This window comes from Oryzias latipes, chromosome 24 (genome assembly GCF_053564925.1).
Source record: "Oryzias latipes strain Hd-rR chromosome 24, Olatipes_Hd-rR_3.1".
NCBI classification, from domain to species: domain Eukaryota; kingdom Metazoa; phylum Chordata; class Actinopteri; order Beloniformes; family Adrianichthyidae; genus Oryzias; species Oryzias latipes.
In genome coordinates, this window is record NC_136260.1 from 11,716,095 (window position 1) to 11,738,424 (window position 22,330).

The 22,330-nt window shown below is 39.5% G+C and overlaps 1 protein-coding gene across 3 annotated transcripts in view; it reads left to right on the forward strand.

Moving 5' to 3' along the window:
* The first annotated feature begins 7,831 nt into the window (after positions 1–7,831).
* snap25a (synaptosome associated protein 25a) overlaps positions 7,832–22,330 on the forward strand; it is a 31,811-nt gene continuing 17,312 nt past the window's right edge. Inside the window, exons 1-2 of one of the 3 annotated variants that reach the window (XM_023952808.2) lie at positions 7,832–8,043; positions 22,118–22,261. In XM_023952808.2, the coding sequence (XP_023808576.1) occupies positions 22,190–22,261 (72 nt within the window). In that variant the 5' untranslated portion in view covers positions 7,832–8,043; positions 22,118–22,189. Of the gene's footprint in view, positions 8,045–22,117; positions 22,262–22,330 lie in introns of all 3 variants that reach the window. The other 2 variants (XM_023952810.2, XM_023952809.2) reach the window with 2 other exon arrangements.

A 22,330-nucleotide genomic window follows, 5' to 3' on the forward strand; every position in this document is an offset into this window, starting at 1 on the left:
TCTGTCAGCACCGTTTGTCACAAGTGACTCACTATTAGCGTCTGAATCATGCAAGATGGACAAGAGTGGGCTCCATTTGTCCGAGAACTACCACCCCTGTGCCTCTGTGCTATAATTTCCCCCTTTGATGCTGGTCCTTTTGTTACTTTGTTTTTTATTACCGTGGTGTGCGGTTTTTCACTAGTTGTTCACATTATGATTATTTTGTTTATACAAACAATCATTTTAAAGAAGGAAGCCCTATAGGTTTCTATGTATGTGTGCCTGAACTACATCGTGTGGTCATAAAAAAAGGTTTCCCCTCAGTTGTCTGAAAACTCCCTCCCATTGTCTTTTACTAGCCTGTTGCTATGGAAACAGGGTATCCTCTATGTGTCACCTTTGCCCATGTTTGGTCTGGCTTCCCCCCTCACACAAAAACACATGCGTGCATAAACAATGCAAATTAACCTTTGGAACGTGATAAATGCCAACATGCATGAACCGTGTCAGCATCAGAGGAGACGATTGGTGGACTCATCCCCATGCTGACCTCAAACACTTTCTGGGAATAGCCTGACGCATACGTGGGAGGATGATGACAGGGGGAGTCGATGAGGATGGGAGAAGAAGAGAAAGATGGGGCAGGAGTTTGAGATTAAAGTGAGAAGGGAGTTTGGGTAAAGGAGTGTTGAGGAGCCAAGTCCCTGAGGCTGCGTTTTAGGATGAAGAGGAGTTCTGTGCTGGTAATTGTATTGTGAAGAGAGAAGAAAGGGCAAAGAGGCAAAAACGGCAAGAAAAGGTGATAGAAGTGTTGGGAGGAGGTTCAAACAAAGTTAAGTTTGTTTGAAAATAAAAATAAAAAACATTCTTATGGATAGATTTAACTGTAAAGATATACTTTTGCCAATCTTTGCTGTTTAAAGACACACCCCAAAATGAAGGGGTGGGGTTGATCCACCAACAGTCCCGCCCACAAAACTATGTCCTTAGTTTGATTTTTCCTAATGGCAAAATCAGTCCACTTTTACAATATATTAAAAGTTGATCAGAGTAAATCTCTAAAAATGTTTGTCTTTGTGCAAAAAAGCTTTTTCTAACTTAATTTCTGGCCCAAGTCACTTGTGACTAAAATCACAGTCCCTTTCACACATGAACACACTGATGACCACACTGAGCTTGTGGTATTCTGATCAGAGTTTGACTGCCCCTCTGTACTAAGTGTTGTGTTTCTGTTACAGCTGTTTCTTTTACTCCTATTTAGATTGACAGTGTTTGCGTGGCTTTGATCCTTTGGTCTATAGAGTTTGTCTTATTTCAGTGTTACATTCATTTTTGCTTTCTCCTTGTTATCAATTTTGTTCATTCTCACAAAATCTCTGTAGATCGGACTCCTGCAGTTTTTAAAGCGATCTTGTTGGTCTTCTTCTTATTTCCTTTGTCCTTCGTCAGCCTCAAATCTGTTAGCCGTTTTCCTATTTTTCATTTAGCCGTTTTCCTATTTTACAGCCACAGATCTGATTGTGCTCTTAGGGGTGTATAGATTTATTTTAAAACTATTTGATTCATTTCATAATTTGTGGTCAATGGTACGATTCATAGTCGATACTGGTTCATTTAGAACAATTCAATTCACTGACTTAAAATCAATCCAGGATGTGTTTTGCCAAAAATTCGACCAGTGTGACTCAGAGATAAATACATGGGTACTGAACAGTGCAGGTGAAGTGTTCCAGATTCCTTTCATTTCTTGCAAGATAATCAAGTGTAAATTAAATTACAAACAAACAAGTAAACAAGAATGACTATTTTTAGGTGTTCTTTCTGTGTCATTTCTTTTTCTTTGTGTCATATCAGTTTGTCCTCTTTTAAACTCTTGTTCCTTCTGTTAACATTTTTTTAAACTGTGATAAAATCTTTAGTGCCAGAAGTGTGTCCTTTTCGGTTTCTTAGAACCTCATAAAAATATAAAAATAACACAAACATCCACAGAAATCTGACTTTTAGTTTTCCCACACAAAGCTTTACCCGTTTCTGTATAGTGAGCGTTTTTGCCCCCGTTTTGCAGCACAACCGTGTCAGCTGTTCAAAACATGCAAACACACATCAAACGCATGCACGGTTTTGTGGAGACGCACATGGGAGAGTCAGTGGAGGCGCGTTCTGCGTTCAGTTGGCTGTGATGTACCACTTCCTGTGAGACGCCAGGAGGGATGTTAAGAGTCTGGGCCAGTGCACGCTCTCCGTGTCTGCTTCCCCTCTGTTTTCATGTTCTGGTATAACACTGTTCTAAAATGCATTTTACCTCATACATTTGGTGTTTTTTTGCATCTTGGTTCTATTTGACAACTTACATAACCTTATGCTTCATTTTTCTCTGTTTTTCTGCTTCATCCAAGTGTTTTGCCGCCCTGTCTTTTCTGCCTTCCTTACTGTACTCTGCTGTTTGCAGGGTTTCATTTGCCACATCGTACTACTCAGACACTTGAGCTGTGCTCCACATACTTCTCTCAATGCCAGCAGGGAGAACTTGAATAATCAGAATAAAGAGAAACTGAACCGAAGCAGCAATAAAAAAAAACATGACAGAGGAAAGGAAAAGAATTCCAAAGCCAGCTGAGGTGAGAAGACAGAAAATACAACAGAGAGGAGGAGAGCTGCGGATCGATGGGGATTGATTCTTCCTCTGACAACCAACCTCACTGAGAGGCAAGACATTCAGTCCCACACTCATCAATGTCGACCCTTACTTTTAATCTATCAATACATCAATTATGAGGTAGAATGTCATTCTATGCGCCTAATGAGACTGAAAGCTACTCTCACTGCAGTTAATGTCCTCTTTCTCACAGATCAAAGTCTTTTTAAAGACAAAGAAACAGATCAGAGTACAAAGGTTAGAATTTTTTTGCCGCACTTCCTTATCTCTTTCTTTATGTTTGGAATAACTGAAATAATCATAATGTTGATTACTGTAACACCAATCATCAAGACGCAGACACACCAGTCATGTCTGGCGTGTTCAAGAACACGCTGAATGCCGGTTCTTGAACACGCTTTTAGCATACAGTCGATGTTCACACTGGACTGTCGCTAGCTGATACTAGCACATGTACCTACAGTCAGAGGAGACTTGTGCAAATCCCACAAATCTTGCTCCTGGCTTTTTTCACAGCTCTCTTGTGAAAGACCTGGGGTCATGTAACTCACAAACTGCAATCATTCATTTCTACCTTCATGGACTGTTTTCAAATTGATGGCACATCCGTGAATTAAAAGGGATGCCATCCAGACGTCACTAACAAATCCAAGTCCCTGAGTGGTTGAAGTTTAAGCTGGTTTCAATTTCAAAGCGCATTCATTGACCACGCATTTTGTATGTAGAGCCCAAAACAATCCCTAAAAATGTAATGTAGCTATGCATGAACGTGAGAGTTTTGAACGCAGAAGCCTAAAACATGTTTACACTCAATTACATAGCCTTTTCATTGGAAGTGGCCACTTGAACGCCAAGGGCAGTGTGAATGTAGCTATAGAGATTTTTGTTGACTTGCAGATTGTAAAGGGATTTTTTTTAATCAGATACCAGATCGTGTTGCTTTCAAATCACCAGTGATTCAGCAAACTCTTCTAACTCCAGGAGGCTGTTGTGGATCAGAGCACAGTTCAGTATAGATCTGGTGTGACCACATGACAGGTTCTAGTACAATGAAAACAAAAACAAAATACCCAAGAAAAGCATTATGGGAAATCGACCAGGACGGAGTGCTGGTGCACAATTGCAGTCCAACACAGTTTCCCATGGACTGCATGATGGGAGGAGACGAGAAAAACATTTAAAAGCAGGCGCATTGATATGAATTTTAACAAAATACACGAGAACAGCCAATCTGTCAACTCAAAAACATTCAGCCTACGTGATACATTTTTACATCATGTGAGATGTTGTCGTGACAAACCTGATGAAGAAGAGATCTAATAATGTGCTCGGTACAATGACTAAGGGCTGATATTTGGAGGAGGGGGGAGGCAGAAGTAGATTTTAGTGCTGAGTCACAGCAAGGCTGCGGCTGCAGCTGCAGCGCCCTCCCCCACACTGAGGCTCTCAGCCCGGCTGACTGCCTTCATCTCTCATCCTGCTCCCCTTCTCTTCATGCACACAAATATACCATCAGGGCCTCATATACTGTATGCCTAAAAACCAAACACCCCCCATTGCCTTTTGTGTGCAACTTATGCAAAAAGGGCAAATATATGTTTTGTTTAGTCCGTCTTTTGCAAATTTGTTGCACATTTTTTAAATATTGTTTTATTATTTCTGGTGTTTGATGTCCTCCATTATTGATTCCTTCAACCTACCACCTTTGCTGTAAAGTCTAATTAGGAATGAAATCAGTCAGAGAGGGAGAGGGATCAGAGCTTGTCTGACACAGGGGGGAGAATGCTCTTTTCCTCCCTGCGTTGCTCTTTGCTGGTGAGACGACACTGTTGAAGCCGAGCTCGTGCACGCTCCCAGAAAACGCTGCTCTCACTTCAAAGCCCTGTTCTGCAAAAGTTCCTTCCTATTCTTTAATCTCTACAGAAATGAAGACTACAGCAAGTTTGCACAAAAGACAGGACAAGAGTGAGAAAAAGTGAGTTAGATCTGGTCCATGAAAGGCTCCAGAAGTTCTTTACACTTAAGGAGACCTGAAAACCACAGTCACACCTGCAGAGTTAAAGCTCTGCTCTGTGGAGGACCAAACATTTGGAAGAAAAGATGTTTCAGGAGAAAAAGAAAACAATGTGCAAGTAAGGTTATTCTGTTTATTTACCAAGTTCACAGTAAAGTAATCTAAGAGAACAAGAGGCATGAACTGATGTCCAGATCCTGAGACTGCAGTTCAGGCTTGTCCACTCTATTTGAAATCAATTGGCTTTCCTTAAGCGGTGATTAAACCCACTCACTGTCAACACGAACACTGGACTATTTATGACGCAGAAATGAATCAACCAGGTTTGCCCATTAAAACCTTTTTCCTCTACATTTTTTTAGCATCATACTTGAAAGAAAAAGTACAAAAAAGTTAATTCAGGAGTGGTGCATATAGTTTGTTATACTTTTGTCACGATGCATGAATGTCACAAAAAATAGTTGTTTTTACTTTAAACCTTGTGCTATCTTAGATGACCCCACCTCTACTTTGACGTGTTCTTCCTACCATGACAAAGGTGGATGAAGATGGAAAGATTTCATGTAATCCATGGACACCAGTAAGGATCACAAATCATTGAAGAAAAAAGGTTCAGAGCACTGTCTAGTGGGTCTAGATGACCCAACTCCCAACGTTAAAGTGCTTAGGATAGCACAAAGGTTACATCAAACAACTGTTGCCACAATGAATCAAAATCTATTTAAAAGATTGATTTACAGTGGCAACAAATTGAATATAGTGAAAATGTTTACATTTGAAGACTCTTATTTTCTTAACTGAATCCGCTTATTTATTTCAAAATGCTGCAAAAGCATCCTGGACCCTAAAGATTGTTGAAGCTGGTTGATCACAGTTGGTTATCCAAAAAATCTGATCTTTAATCTGATTTACTGAATCCACTAAAAGCTCTCTGCAGGTCCACAGTTTTTTTCTAAAATCCTGTTAAGTTCTTGTCTACGATGATGCTTGATTTGTCTTAACCCAATAATCTTAGTCATCACTTTTTGATTTTTGATTTATCACATAGATCCTTGTGGTGTCCTTTCACTGAAGGGTAAATGAGTGAGTCTGTAATCTTTTTTTATGGCATTTTAAAACAAAGAAAATGCTTCTCTACAGTCCAGAAGAATGTACAGTAGCACGTCTTCTTGTCCATCTCTCCTCGCAAAATGTATTTTTCATGAAGACTTACTATTATCATTTATTTGGGAGACAGATTCCCTTCAGAATAATTAAAGACACAATTGTTTCGGTGCCAGACGGAGTCTGCAGCTCCAAAGGAGGAAAAGAGGACATTCCCATGCTGCCTTGTCCGTGGATAATTCAGGATGAGGAAACTTCTGTTAATGTTCTGCATGGGTCTCTGAATTATGAATTTTTCCAAATCAGTTTCTTTTCCAAAAAACAAAAATATCACGTCTATGTGCAGACAGATCATTTCTAGCTGCAACTTGACAGCATACAGATTGTTAATTTCCCCCAAAATTTGCTAAAAATTCCTTAAAGACTCTGCAGGACTTGGTTTAAGTGGTTTGGTTTCATTGTATTTGGTTGCTTTATTCTAAGCCCCACAAACTGCCTGTAAATATTACTGCTACTCAACTGCTTGTTTCTGGGGGATGTTGCCCAGAATGAGCTCTAAAATAATAAATAAAGCCAGAAAAGGAAAAAATCTGCACGTGTTCTTCACCACACTTTCAGACAAAACATTTTCCATTGTTTTCACAATTCCAGCTTTTTTGGGTTCATACTGTGGGCCTCTTTTTTAGCCTACTTGAGACAACACTTGCTCTTTTGCTTCACTGCAGTTCATTAGTCCGGCTACCTTCACTCTAGCTTTGTTTACGTGCACACAAATATTCCAAACACACGTCCTAAAACCAGCTCTGATAATGTTGCTCATCTCACATGGAACCAAGAAGACTACATCTGGACTTGGATTTTGCAATATAATTATTAATGAGCAGCCATGTTTGTCAAGTCACAGTCAGCTTCATGCAGGACATGTACGTCAGACCGGGCAATTACAAAAACGTGCTGCTCTGATTATGAAAAATTAATTCAAATACTAACAATCACCACCCTTCCACCACTGAAATGTGTCCTCCAAACCCTTATAGTCCCACTCTGATCATCTTTTGATCAGCATCCCCAGTGGTCTTTTAATTATGATTGTTGTTTTTAGCCCAAATTAAAAAAATCTGTCTCATTTTCTAGGACATAGTTTCTGCAGAGCAGCAGTAGTTCATTAGAAATTCACCTCTGAGTTGTGGGTGGAAGCGTTGGCATGGAGTAACCCCACCCCCCTTCCCCTCCATGTTGCTGAGAGCTCACTGTTTACCCGCTCTCACACCCTTTATCCAGCGTGTAAACAACTCTCACTTTAATACAACCACTAAACGAGTCATGGGGGGGACTCACCATCTTATCTCTGGGGCTTCTGACTAACCATCAGTAAACTTTGTAAACATTTATCTTGTTTAGCCCACACCAGAATTCCAGAGAGCAAAAAGTAACCAAGCAAGGTGGAAGAAGAAAGTAACCCTGGTGTGAACCAAACTGCCCAGTGTGAAAGTATATGTTACAGAAATAGAAATCTTGTTTTTGTGAATTACTGCTCTGATATCAATTGGGTGAACAACAAAACGGCAAAATGTTGATCTTCTGTATTTATGGTATTTAAGGCCATAGATGGTGATCAAATCAAAACCAAGTTAAAACCAAATCAGAGTTTATTGTCATATGCACAGCTTTTGCACTGACATACGAAAAGTAATTCCAGTACAACCCGAATGACAGTTCAAAGTTGACTGAGGCGCAGCAATGCTAAGTGCACCTTGCTTAAGTTTTATAACAAATAATGTGGTCAAAAGCTGTTCCTTTATAAATTGTAATGAAAAATTAGAGATCCGAAGCCAAAATTTAAAAAAAAAAAGCAGTATTCAACTGAAAAAGGTCAAAGACAGTCTAATTCTGCTTATGATAGCTGGGGACCATCTGGCAGAATCGTGGAGGAGCAGCGGTTCTCCTCAGTTTGTCCTTAAAGCTGTTTTGTCACTGAGCCCCAATCCCATAAAAATGACCTGTTTCAGTCTGTTTGTGCCTCTCCTCCGGTGAAAGGAATCTAGTAGAAGCTGCTGCTGACGTCAAAAGTGTCCGCCATTTTTGTGACAGAGAGCTGCACTGCCCCCCCCCCCCCCCTTCCCTCTCCTCCTCCTCCCCATTGAAGAAGAAGTGAGGAGGAACAAGCAGCCGACGCGCAGTGCCTTTGCAGCATCTCAGTCACACAGCAGAGAGAGGCTCCTTACACGGTTCCCATAGGCAGCCTTTTCCTCCCTTCCTGACTGCGGGGCTCCAACAAAAGGCGCGGGTAAGATTCCACGCATTTTCGAACCCCCATCTTCACAGTTTCACACCAATGTTTGGATGAAAAAATATGCGTTTTTGTTGAGGCGGTGGATGTTTGGGATGCTTAAAGAAGGGCGTTTGGAACGGTCCTGGCATGGCGGAGAAAGACTGGTTTGGGGCAGCTTGAGGGTCCCGCTGATGGTTTCCACAGCTGTTGCCTCGTTGGGAGCCTGAGGAGAGGCTGAGGACGGCAACGTGACCTCCTGAGTGATAAATCTGAGAGGACGGTGGCGCTGCGCTACAATGCGTATATTCACAGTGGGCGTTTTCGGTGTTTCAGCACCACTGACAGCGCCAGTGAGGGTGCTCGCTCACACATGCGGGAGCACACAATTTAGGAAGAAACTAGATTTTTTTGGTGTGTTTAAAAAACGAAATGTAGAAAGAACATAAGATAATTTGATGATTTCTGTTAGATCTCTTGCCTTAAGATGTTTTTGGGGTATTTTGTTCCAGCTGCTGCGCACGAACTGTGTGCGCCAACTAACCCACTCAAAATAAAACCTCCAAAAATAATAATTCTACTTGATTAAAAAAGATTTTAGATAGATTGAGAGATTCGGTGGCTGAATATCGTGTATCAGGAAACTGCGCCATGGCAATGAGGGAAGAGGACATAAATTGGGGGGTAGGGGGAGGGGGTGCAGGCCATATGAATGCGTCCATTCCATTTTGATCTTTGGAGTCGGTTGCGTGGCGCATGTACGTGACCATTTCATTAAGGGAGCGCGAGAATATCCCCCACGCTGGTGGGCGGGGGGGGGGGGGGGGGGGGGGGTGTTCCCACCGGGGAGGACCGTGGTTAAAACCTTTGTCTCCTTCCTCCTCATCCTTATGCTCGTCGTCCTTTTTTGTTTCTCCCAATCCATCTTTCCATCAACACATTCAAAACAGCAAAAAAAAAGCCCCCCGCGTGCGCTGTCTGCCAGCCAGGCATGGCGCGCACTGACGCAAGTGCGCACCGGCTCGGAGCGTTTCTGCTGCAGGAACGTGCCTCTGATTTCCATCCTATTATAAAACAAATCAGGTGATTTGCTCAAAAAAAAAAGAAAAGAAAAAGACAAAGCTGTAGGTAATTTGCAGTGAGTGGAGGTGTGATGATCTGTGATGACTTGTGTTGTACAAACACTGAGGCAGGACTGTTGCTTTTCTGTGATGATGCAGCTCATTGAAGTGTGTTGTGGCGCAGCTGGAATGCAACCACATGGCGCACTCATGGACTCCAAAAGAAGCGGCAGATTTTGTCCCCCAATTTTACGACATAAGTTGTTTTCTGACAAGAAAGGTTTGGATCACTACAACCCCCTTCCCATCCCCCGTCATCTCAACAATATGGATTTTGTAGGCTTTGAACTGCAGTGAGAGTCAAGGGGAGGTGGGGGTGGAGGTGCTGCCAGGGAGGATGATCGGTGGAGGGTGTCAGCACGTACAGTTATGGAGCTGCTCTCTGAGATAAATGGTGACTCACATCCACACCCACTCTCTAACACATCAGCTGGCCTTTGTTCGTTTTACAGCTACACTTTGACACGAGGAACAAGCGGCTGCTGCTTCTGCTGAGTCCAAAGCTGGAGCACTGCGTCGTTTGTTTGTGATAACTGTCCGTTTTCCCAGAATTCTTTCCATCTATTATCAAAAGAGTGACACTTAAACAAGAGTTTATCATCCTAAAGCCCAGTGGTTGACGTCCACTGACAGATGATAGTTGTTGGACCTTTAAGAAACATACACAGCCATATTTTGAATTTCTACAGTTGGGTGACCCATGTAGGGGTCAAATGTTCTGTCCAGATGATACATATGGACATTTTTAATGGCAAAATGTCAAAATCCGTTTTTAATTGTAGCTTTAAGAACTTTTTTGGGCTCAATGAAACAATGAAATGTTGAAAAAACTGCATAGAGTATTTTTGTGTATACTCCTTTTGTATTTGAGGTTAAACTTAGTTTAAAATAATTATATTTGAGTAAAAGGCTTTTTTTTAAACTTGTCCTGTCCAGCACCTGAGCAAATAAAGAGCTGAAGGTCTCCTGTGTTTGGTAGATTTTACTGTTGCAATAGGGGTTTATAAATCTTTTGACACACGAGGAGTATATTTGAATAAACCTTTTTTGTATTTGAGGCTTATTTATACTACAGTAATTACATTTGAGTGAAAGGCCTTTTTTTAGAATCAACAGAGGAATGTCCAATTAGTAACAGAATATTGCTTTGCATCAGGCATGTGCACTCATAGGGCCTTCGGGGTGCTTAAGCACCTGCCTTTTTTGCCTCGTAGTGAGTAACCTAGAGCCCTCTGTCGTTGTTTTTTTCTTTTTTTGGTAAAAAAATTGTAACATTGGTAAATTAATAAATAAAAAGAGGGGGTGAAACCATGAAGCATCATAAAGCAACAAGTTGCTGGATGTATATAATAATTATGGTTAGGTACTATGTTCAAAATAAAATATGAGGGAATTTTCAAAATAAATGAGCAGTATTTATAGCGAGTTCATAGGTTCCTCACTAAATGTAATGTCTGACACTAAATGTATCTGTTTAACGTAATATTTTCTGATTAAAATCGCCTTTTTTAAACTCTGTAATATTCAGTTTCAAAATATTCTGTATTAAAATCTATCCAATCACAACAAAAGCCTGTATTTGGAGGATATGATGCGAAAGTAAATTTAGCTGTGGATCCCAATCTAGAACAAGAGTCCCATTAGCTGTCAGGAACTGGAGGTGAAGGAACCAAAACGCAGGAAACTAGGCTTGGAGGCAGAAACACAAACATTTAATAAATAAGCCTAAACGGACAAAAACCCATTGAGAAACAAAAAGCAGATAAAGCAGATGATCTGACAATGTAGAACTGAAAACCACACACTGTTTTCTGAAGACAATGAACAGAAATGAAGACAGCTGTGGATGATTAAAATGAACCTGGAGTGACTGACAGAGGACAGAACATGACCAAAAAATTTTTTTTAAAAAATTATTAATGATTCAGCATTTTGGGGAAACAGTTGTATAATGTCTGTGTTTAAAATATTACCATTTGTATTCAACTTTATCCATGGTGATTATGCCTGCGGCACATTGTGCCAACACAAATAGCCTCCAGGTTTCTATTGCTTTGATGTCTTCCAAGTCTAAAAAGTGAACAAACTCATGTTGAAAATAATTTTTTAACATGCAATTAATAGCAGGACAATTAGAAATGACAATTATATCACTTTCACCTCCACAGGTCACATAGCTGAGTATTTATCTATTAGATGTTTATTTCCCTTAATTTGCATTGCTGCCCTTTTCAGACTTTGAGCCCCTGCTGCTCTAAAATCCTGTGCACGTCCCTGCTTCGCTTTAACATGCAGAACAACAGTCAGAGGGATTTGCAGCCATCAAAGACACGATGATGCTAAACTTGTTTATACATAAGTTCTGCTGCTTTGACGATTTCAGGTTAGTGTGAAAATAATGATAATGAACCAAAAACCTCAGCATTTTCTCCAGAGAACAACTGCTAAGATTAATAATATGCAAATTTATGTTTTAAAGTCCTAAAAAGACAACAAAAGGATGCATTTTTAAAGGAAAGTAAAACATTTTGGAGACTCAGACTGTACATTCTCAGTTGCCAATTGCTACAACCCTCTTTGACTCCCTATAGCACACGCTCGGCCCAGCTTATAATGCGTAATGTTCCTAAAATAAAATCAAAATATGGAAATTTATCTTTCCAACACGCAGCAGCAAAAGACTGAAGTCACCTTCAAAAATTTGTAAAACTAAGCACCTTTGTACCTCCTTTAAAAACATTTTAATTAATGCACTGACTGAATCCTGGACGTTTTAACTAAAAATATATTTACCATATGAATATTCCAAAATTATTTTTGACTGAACACTTTTCTTGTTGTGTATTTTGTGATGTGCTTTTATCTACTCTTGAGTTTCTTCACTTCTCGGGTCGTTATTGTAAATAAGAACATGTTCTTAATTGCTTACCTGGTTAAATAAAAATGAAAAAACAAATAAACAGGCTGAACAGGCAATAAAGATTTATAATGTTACATTTTTGCCAAAATGACCTCTAAATGGACTTACAAAGCAAAAGAACAACAAGAAATGGTTGAAATCAAATTTCTCCAATTGCAGGCAGGGTTGTGGGAAGAGACTGTTCACACACTGCTTTTTTATAATCATGTTTTTTTAAATAGATAGATATTGGTAATTTGTGGTGCCACATGCTGTTTTTTACTTGCTGTAAGATAAACCTCAGTTTTACACTTAGTAAAGAAAGTTGTTTTATTTTATTTGAGCACAGGAGCTTTAGTTTTCTGCAGGTTTCTTCCTGTTTTCATATGATGCAAGTGACTGCAAGACCAAAACATTACGGTGCAAGACAGCGGAGACACCAACAGACGGCTGATCGACCGTCAAATAAAATGCTCTTCAGAATAATGAATGCAGGGTAATTTAGGAAACTCAAACCGTTCCTTTTTTTTTTTAAAGATTCTCCACCAGCTTTGAGACTTAAAGAAGTGCCAGGATATTTTGGACTTTTTAATATTACAAATACATCCACTTTTGGAGACTAAATGCAGGAAAACAAGCCATAAAGTACATTTTTTAATTGGATACATTTGCTTTAAAATGCATGTTTGATACCATTGTAGAGAAAAACTAAGTCAATTAGAAACATTTTAAAATTTCCTCTTTATTTTAAAGAATTACTGGTAGTTATCGTTCAGCTTGACCTTGAAAATTTTCAATTCAACAAAATGTTTTTTCTGCTGAAGAAAAGGATCAGAAAGATTCCCTGAAAGCAACGTTGCAAATTGGAGATACATGCATCATTTTAGAAAAATAAAATGCATTTTAACATCTGGAATTATTAATGTTCACGACTAATTTTTGCAGTTAAGATATAACATCTAAACAAAAGTGTTTTCATTTTAACTCCTCCAACAAAACAACTTATCAATTCCGTACTAAGCAGCTTAAAACTATTTATACATGAAACAATAAAAATTGAAAGCAGCATTTATGTCTGGCTGCAGAAATGTACTCTTTACACATTAATAATTAAAAGTTTCTTTCTATTTCATCTTGATCTCAAAACCTTTTTTTCTCTAGAATTATTAGATCTATAATAAATTTGTTTTAGAGATGGTCAGCTGTGCTGTCTCCTCTTATTCTGCCCCCAAATGGGTTAGATCTTTTCATTTTTATTAGGTAAATCTGTCCATCTGTGCATAATGGCTGAACATCTTCCCTAAACCTTCAGGTTTTCTGCAGAGCCAAGCCTGCATGCAGAAGAGCAAAATAGCAGTAAAGATTAGAGAGTAATTGCTTGATGGTGTTGCAAGCTCCAACATTGGCATTCCATCTGATGTCTTCTGTGTTTTTTTCTCCAGCTTCTGCCCTGATGTTGTAATTACATTGTAGTAAAGATACTGTTTAACCCTTGTGCTATCCTAGGCACTTTAACGTTGGGAGTTGGGTCATCTAGACCCACTAGACAGTGCGCTGAACCTTTTTTCTTCAATGATTTGTGATCTTCACTGGTGTCCATGGATTACATGAAATCTTTCCACCTTTATCCACCTTTGTCATGGTAGGGATAACACGTCAATGTAAGGGTGGGGTCATCTAAGATAGCACAAGGGTTAACATCCTATTTTTTTTTTAAAAGCTGGTCATATGTTTTCCTGGACCAACCTCTTGCTTAAAATCAAGGCCTGCTGCTGTAGATGGAGATGAGAACTCAAAATAAAGCATGCCTCTTGCAAGCTTTTTTCTTGGCTTTACTGCCAACAGAAACCCAGGAGCAGCGCAGTCTGTCATGTTTTGCTTGTCAAGAGTCACATCTCCACAGCCCTCCAGCAGCCAAGCAGTCATCTGCAATGGCAGAGGAGTCAAAAAACAAAACAAAACAAAAACAATGCACCTTCGATGAGTGGATGAAACCCTTTCCCTTCCAAGTGGATGCTGAATATGAGCAGCCCTCTTGTGTGCACAAAAGTCTCAAGAAGCTTCACTTTTGCTTTTCATTTGGCTTTGAGAACTGCATGCAGGATTTGTGACCATACATGTACCCAGTAACCAGCACATCGGTATGGGACTCAATGTTTATCATCTTCTCCACAGCGCCGCTTAGCAAACCTCCCAGGGCAAGGATACAATACGTCCCACAGAATTTGCATATCGGTTGTATAACATGCCTGGGAGGTTTGTGTGATGCAGATTCTATTTGAATGTTAGGATATCTCCACATAGATACTGTGCAGGGTAGTTTTAGATATAGCAAGTGTCCTCGTCCCACACCCCAGCCCCAATGTCCAGCTGTTTTGTAGGGGAAACCTCCAGGTGGGACGTTTTTTCTTATTGATACCACCTCAGAGAAGTGACGTCATTTTCCTAAAGCTGTGCTCAGTCGCCTGTCTATGATGACAGGCTCAGCCTAAAAATTTTATTTACACTGTCTGTATTTCGGTCATAGTTGATGAAAATGTCTGCAGATAACACAATACAAAATTCGAACATGAAAAGCGCTTAAAGCTGCAAGTAAAATTTGAAGTGACGCATTAACTAAGTCCCACTCCAATCATCTTTTGATATATTTCCAAATGAATACTTTTATGAAAAAATTGCTGCAGCTAACATAACACCATGTGTGTCAAGCCACCTAACATCGCAACTCAGGCTTGCTATGGTCATTGTTTTTCTACCCAAGCAGCCTCCTCCTGTAATGTTTATTGGGTGTATTGATTGAATCTTAAGTCCCAGATGAATCAACAAAAAACAGTCATTTTAACGTTATTAGCTGCTTTAACCTCCTGGGATTGAACTGAAACTGATGTAGCATACTACCAAGAGCAATGGTAGCTTTAAAAAAAACCTCGCCAGCCAGTTTAGCAGCACATTCTTTTCTTGTTTTCATGAGTACTAATCATCTTGATTATTCAATAGATGATCTTAGCATGGTTTTCTGCAGTTCAAGTGGTAATGAAGAGACTCTCCAGGTAATCCCATATATGCCGCTCGTAAAAGTTCCACGATTTATACTCCTGTGGTGTGGTGGGAATTATTTTGTTGGTTTACAGCAGTGTTCACAAGGAAACTGGTAAATATTTGATTTTTAAAATGAGCTCCTTCCTGTTTGCAATGGTGATAGACTATGTTAGACTGGAATAACCATAGATGTTTGCAGATGACATTGTGATTTGGTTGGAATGGGTGGAGAAAGGTGTCAGGTGCAATAGAAAAGTTTCACCTCAAATGAAAGGAAAGGTGTAGAAAACTGGTGAGACCGGCCATGTTGTTCAGCCTAGAGAGAGTGGCACTGAGGAAAAGTCAGGAAGCAGAGCTGGAGGATGTAGATGCTGAGGTTCTTTTTGGTAGTGACCAGGATGGATAGAATCAGGAATGAGTACATCAGAGGTACAGTATAAGTCAGAGAGGCCAGACTGAGATGGTTTGGACATGTCCAGAGGAGAGACGGTGAATTTATTGATAGAAGGATGCTGAGGCTAGAACTGCCAGGCAAGAGGTCTAGAGTAGGACTGGCCTACCCTGGTCCTCAAGAGCCACAACTCTGCCTGGTTTTTAGCTCACCCTGGACTGCTTGATGCTGACAACTTCAATCAAGTGTGTTCAGTCAATCAGGATGTGGAATTACTTGAGTCAACCAATCAGCAGCAAGCTGGTCAGGGAGGATTGAAAGACAGGCAGGATTGAGGCTCTGGAGGACCAGTGTCGTCCAGCCCTGGTCTAGAGAAACTTTATAGGTGGAGTGAAGGAAGACATGAAGGTAGCTGGAGTTAGAGTAGAGGATGCAGAAGACAGGGTTAGATGGAGGAAGCTGATTCGCTGTGGTGACCCCTGAAGGGAAAAACCCAAAGGAAATTGAGGCCCACATAAAAGGATCAATATTCATTCTTTTCTGTCACTTCAGTGTTTCATGAAGCTAAAGTTGTTATGAAAAACTGGCTGGATTTTGATTTTCTTTTTGAATATTTCTTAAATCTGCTCTACAAACACACTTGTTAGGTTTTTTATTTTTTTTACGATTGTGCGTTTGATAAAAAACCTTAAGAAAAATCTTTCTTAACCTGAAAATCTTCTTGTTTTACTCATAATTTAAAATTTTTGAGCCTGGAAATCCCAGACTTTAGTGACTTCTCATTCCCATCTGGGTTCCAGGGCTTTAAAGACCCAAATGTGTTGAACATGTTGTAGAGTTTTTATGATAATGGAGGGCATAATGAAAGAAAATTAGATTAAAAATTGCAATGAATCAGGATTAGAGGAAAGAATCGCGTTGGTAAAAGCCTTTAACAGTGACATAGGTGCTACAATCCGAGAGCCACAAACTCTCTGCTTCACTCCGCTGGGTCGCTCCGATATTGTCCCGGTAATATTAGGTTGGGGATCTGATGTGCAAAAGCTAGCAGGAGAGAGGCTCACTCCACGCCATCAGACGAGCACACAACTCACAGGTGAATTTCTGATGAACTATTGCCGCCCTGCAGAAACTATGTCCTATAACCCAGGCAAAACTTGCAAAATATCTCACGAAATAGAAAATTTATAAAGGGATCACATTATTACCATAGTCATCTGATACCTCACATGTTCTGATCAGTAGCCTCACCCATTGTTTGTGCTTCCTTCTGGCCCTCAGGTGTTAACAGAGCATGTCCAAGTTATGATGGGTTTGGGGAGTTCACCCTGGATTGAATCTGTTAAATATCATCTATTGACAAGTTCGTGGTCAAAATGGGTGCTAAGCTTTAAAAAAGCAGAAGTCAGTTTGCTGCTCTGATGCCTTCAGTTGTGTCTGAACAGAACAAATCAACCGTAGTTTAGCTAATTTACCTCCATGTCAGTCCACTAAAGCTTCAAAACTCACCAACCCCAGTTAACATGTCCAATTCAGCACAATTAGAAGACTGAAGGCTATAGTATGGTTTGAAAAGGTTTCAGGAGAAAACAAACCTTAACTTAAGTTTTGGTTTGCCTGGCATGGTAGTGGACTGACAGTGATACAGGCTTGTTTTAGTGCTTTAAGATGAGGTTGTTTGTTGTTGCTTAGTCTGTCAAGAGCCTTTGCACATACATGTGTAGAAAAAGAGTGAAATATGAATCTGGAACCTGAAAATGTGTCAGAACATCAACAATGATCAAACCCTCAACACCAAATCAACATCAAAAGGTACTTTTGCAGAAACCGATGCTTAACTCTGGGTGAGCCAAAATGATATAAGAAATCAAAGTAAAATCAATGAATGTGAGTGAGACAGATATCCATAAAGACAAGGATTTTATTTTAGTATCTAAACTTTACGACCCACTCCAATGAAAATGGTGTTATTGGTGTTTTTAACCTGTTCTTGTGGCATTTTTCTAATGATGGAAGACATATTGAAAAAATATTAAGCTAAAAATTGTAATTCTGAGTATTTCTTTATTCAAATTGTTGGGAATCAAGAACAGACGAAAAAATGCTATTTTGACTGAAAACTTCGGTCTAAGTCCGGTCTAAGTTCTAAATTGTCAGGGATGCAGATGACCTTTAATTCCATTTACTGATGCCTGCACATAGACTTTCTCTCCCTCTGACTCTGAGCACATCATCCCGCTGTGAGTTTGAGCGGTGACGCAGGAACCAGAAAGCGGCGCTCCACTGTGTCTCAGTACTTCCTGAGTGACGTCTGACCATTATTGAATTAGTTTTATGACCGGATGAGTCAAGATGTGTCGTCAAAGTACACAAGTGTTAGATGGTGACTTGGAAATGAAAAATTAAAAACTGTTAGTGGGGAGCAGACAAAATGGCAGCTGCACTCACGCTCATGTGCTCGAATATAAAAAGCAGAGAGAGGCACAGGGACGCACTTTTAACTGTTAAAACAAGGATCTATCGTCTATTTTTACCACAGAAGCAACAAAACCTGGCAGAATTTCCCTAGGCAATAGAAAATGAAGAATAAAATACCTCTTTTTTTAGCACATAACAAAAGTCCTCTTTTCTTTTAACCCTTGTGCTATCCTAGGCACTTTAACATTGGGAGTTGGGTCATCTAGACCCACTAGACAGTGCGCTGAACCTTTATCTTCAATGATTTGTGAACCTCACTGGTGTCCATGGATTACATGAAATCTTTCCACCTTTATCCACCTTTGTCACGGTAGGGAGAACACATCAATGTAAGGGTGGGGTCATCTAAGATAGCACAAGGGTTAAGCTGGACTTAAAAAATTTGTTTCGGAAAGACTCTAAGATAAAATAAAAGACACACTTTTTGATAAAGATTCGTTTGCTATAAAGGCTTTTGTTGGTTATATTTGGTGACTTTATGAGGTTTAAATCAACAAAATTAAGTCAAAAGTAAAAATCCTGGAGTAATAAAGGAGAAAAATCAAGGCCTGCTGCTGTAGATGGATATGAGAACTCAAAACTGAAATGAGGACATTATTGTGGTTTTTAGGTGTTTATTATACCAATTTTCTGGAGCTTGTAAGGAACTCTACAGACGTGGGTGTTTTGTCAAAGTTGTTTTGCGGTGCTGATAGGTGCTTGGTAAGTTTTTTCTAACACAGGCGTTGAACCTGCAGCTCCTGTGATGACTGCAGACTAATTTGTCTGCTTTTGATCCATAAATGCAATCAAGCTGCTAATAAGTAACTTTGGCCCCAAGTTATAAAGTGAGGGTGCACACCTGTGTTTCCTCTTAGACAGCAGCATGGAGATAAGGTTGTGTGCTCAGTGCATTGTGTGTGCCTGCACGGATTTGATTTTCCATTTCCTGGACTTTACTGTTGCCGTCAGGTTAGAGGGTCAGGCAGCTTACCTTTTACCGCCATAAATGTCAGGAGGAAGGTAATGCCTGATGACAGGGTGACAGAACTGGGGGATAAAGGCCATGTGGGTGGGTGTTGACCCTGAGCAGCGACCACACAAAGGTGGATCTCCCTGCTCCCCGGTCAATGCATGAGATGTGAAAAATGTTGATTTTCAGCGTTTTCCCCCAACGGAACAAGGAGGTTTGGAGCCACCTGTGCAGCAGGCTTTATACAGAAATGTGTCTCTATCTGTCATACTGTGCATCTCTCATGCCTCAATGGTCCTCAACATTTAATATTCCACTTGTTCTTCAGCCATCCCCTTTATTCTTCCTCCTGTTTACTTGCATCAGAAATCACCTGATCGTGCTGCAAAAAAGAGCAAGAAAAGCTAAACTATAAGCATGGCTGTGACTCAAGGGGGGCAAATGCCGACAACAACTTTGGATCATTGTGTTGTGACGACTAAAGTCACTTTAACAATTAGCTAAAGTGAGGATAAAGCATTGCACACACTCTCTGATAAACCGAAGCAGCTTTGGATAAAAAATTTAAGTAATCTAAAACCACCATTCGATTTTTTAACCTTTTTTTTTAAATAATTAATGATAAAATATTCAATTCTAATAATAAATTATACTAAAATCATTACAGATCTCCATGTTTTTCTGCTCCTGCTTCCTAAGACAATAGAGGTTTGCTTCTGAAGCCTCAATATATTTTGCCTTTACGGTCATCTTGGCAGATAGTGGAATCCCCGAACCTTAAAGATTCTGCAAGCTACATGTCAATCAAAAGGCCACACCCCTTCCATTTTGCACTGTAAATTAAAAAAGATTAAGTTTGTGAAAAAAAACTCCCCCAGATAATATAAGCAGAGATGAAATGAGATGATTGCTACTGAAAAAGATAATCCAAAAATAATTTTGAAAAATCTCTCACAATAAAAGTGAAAAAGTTGTAAACATATGAGCTTAAAATCTGCCAGTGTGTTATATCAAAGTTATACAGTGGTAAAGTGGGGGGAATAGTGGAGCAGCCTCTTTTTATGTAATACATTAAAACAAGGAAAAAAAGTTTGGGAAACCGTTTATTTTCTTTCGTGAAATTTGATGGCTTTACATTGAAGTATAAGAAATCAGCAAAAATAAATAAATAAAAACAACCAGTGGTTTAAACTGACTTGGCTCCATTTACTTTAATCTTTTTAACTAGTCTTGAACAGGAATTCAAAGTGTTGCTTTACTTTTTTTTATTTTAAAATCATGACGCTTAAAGTATAAAACATAGTTTTGAAATCTGCCTCCCCTCTTTAAAAACTTTATTTAAATGTTCATCATCCAGTTTATTGGGTTTTTGTTTGTAATATTTATTTTATAGATGTTTTGATCACCAGAATTTAGCTTTTATTACATCAAAAAATGTAATTGATGTGGGTGTTTAATTAAAACATAAGCATTTTTTATTTAACTATAAGAAAAGCTATAAAAATAAATGTTTTTTTAACCTCTTAAAACCTAGCTTTCCGCATCTATAGACATCACTTTTTGGGCTATATTACCACGGTTGTTAAAGTGTTTAACTGGGACTCTGTAACTATGTATGTAGAGGATTAGCTCAAGTATTAAGAGGTTAACGGAAGCCTTCAGAATGAGTCTGTTTTTTAAATAAGAATTCGGGGAAAGAATTTATTTTATATAGTGCAAAAATTACCTTTTTTTAATCAAAAGACTTTTGTTTTATCCATTATTTGATCAATGTGATGCTGACATGTATTCTTGCCAGCTTTACCCTCTTACTTGCCCTTTAATTTTAGAGTCAGTATTAGTATTATTATTGACAAAAGATTAAAATATCATCAATACAACATTCTTTAAGCATTGCAGCATGCTTAAAGAAGCAAAAATACATCAAACTGGCACATTCTCTGCGTGAATAAAGAAGAAACATTTCATGAATATAGAAGGTAGTCTTCAGTTAAAATCCAATCACTAAAATAGTCTTTGTTAGTCATGATAACCTGGAAAACAACTACTTGTTTGTTACCATTTTGTTGCTTTTTAACTACAGCTATCAAGATTTCTTTCTTGTCATCTATTTGGTGGGAAGAAAACCTGGAAAGAAATTTTCCCCTTTTGCTTTTAAAACCTGATTTCTGTGTTGGGTTGTGTAACTGCAGACAATGAAGGCTGTTCTTGTCCCAGCAGTTTATTTATTTTTTTCAAACATCAAGCTCTCAGATATGCTGACCACTCGCGGGGTTTATGTAAGCCAACATGGCTGCCGTGAAGCAGTACTGGAAGGAAAGGAAAGGAGAGAGGGAGAAGCATAAAGAGTGTGCATGCACTGGTTTACTGATTAAGTGCTGCGATAAACTGAGCATGTGCAGAGATGCAGCCTCTGAAGTGATCTTATTTTATGTGATCTTGTCATGAAATGTTATGCTTTTCAGAGATAGATGCTTTATTGTCTTTGCAGTAAAAAAAAATATCTTTAAATTAGATGCATCTGAGTGACAGCAGAACAGAATGGTGACCAGTGAGACCGGATGACTGCAAAATTAGACTGTGTAAATGTAAAATTAATCTGCTGCTTCTGCTTCTTTAATCTGCCGAAATAATCCACAGATTTACAATCTGAATTAGCTGTTTTAATGGCCAGATCAATGCAGAATGTGAGAGATGCTTGATTTGGTGCACCTAGGTGTCTCCATGCACATTTAATCTGTAATCCATGATAAAACTATCCTACCGGTTACACTGAATGACACCATAGAAGGATTAGCCAGGAAAACGAAGCAGGACTCCCAAAAGAGGTTTATAGACGCTACAAAGTTCAACTGAGAGGTTGACAAACATGGATGCCCTACGCACATATCCGTTGGATCTAGCAAACTCATTGGACACATGACAAGTTGTTTCACGATCATCGTTCAGGGCCCGTTCCTGGTAATCCTGTGTTCAGCGATGCTCCATCATCATGTGCTGCCAATCTTCAGAAAATCCTTCTCCCTGTCTAATGCCAGCAATTTACCTCAAACATCACTCCATTTTAACCACAGACTGTGTCCTTTATGCACCTTTCAAAATAACTGCTGTATTGTATTTGTGTCCAAAAGGCTGCAAAGTTTACATCTTAAGGAATCTGGTTTCTAAATCCAGCTTTCTGTGCTAAATGCTCGGTGTTTTTGTGCTTCCAGGTAACCCCTGACTCCCATTAGGATCTTCTCTTCCCTGTTGGAGACCTTCTCCACCCCCCAAATCCAGCAGCCATGGCAGAGGACGCAGACATGCGCAATGAGCTGTCAGACATGCAGCAGCGGGCTGACCAGCTAGCCGATGAGGTGAGAGCGACGCTCAGATGAGCTCAAAAAGCGTACATCAACGAGCATGCATGACTTGAAGCAAAACCT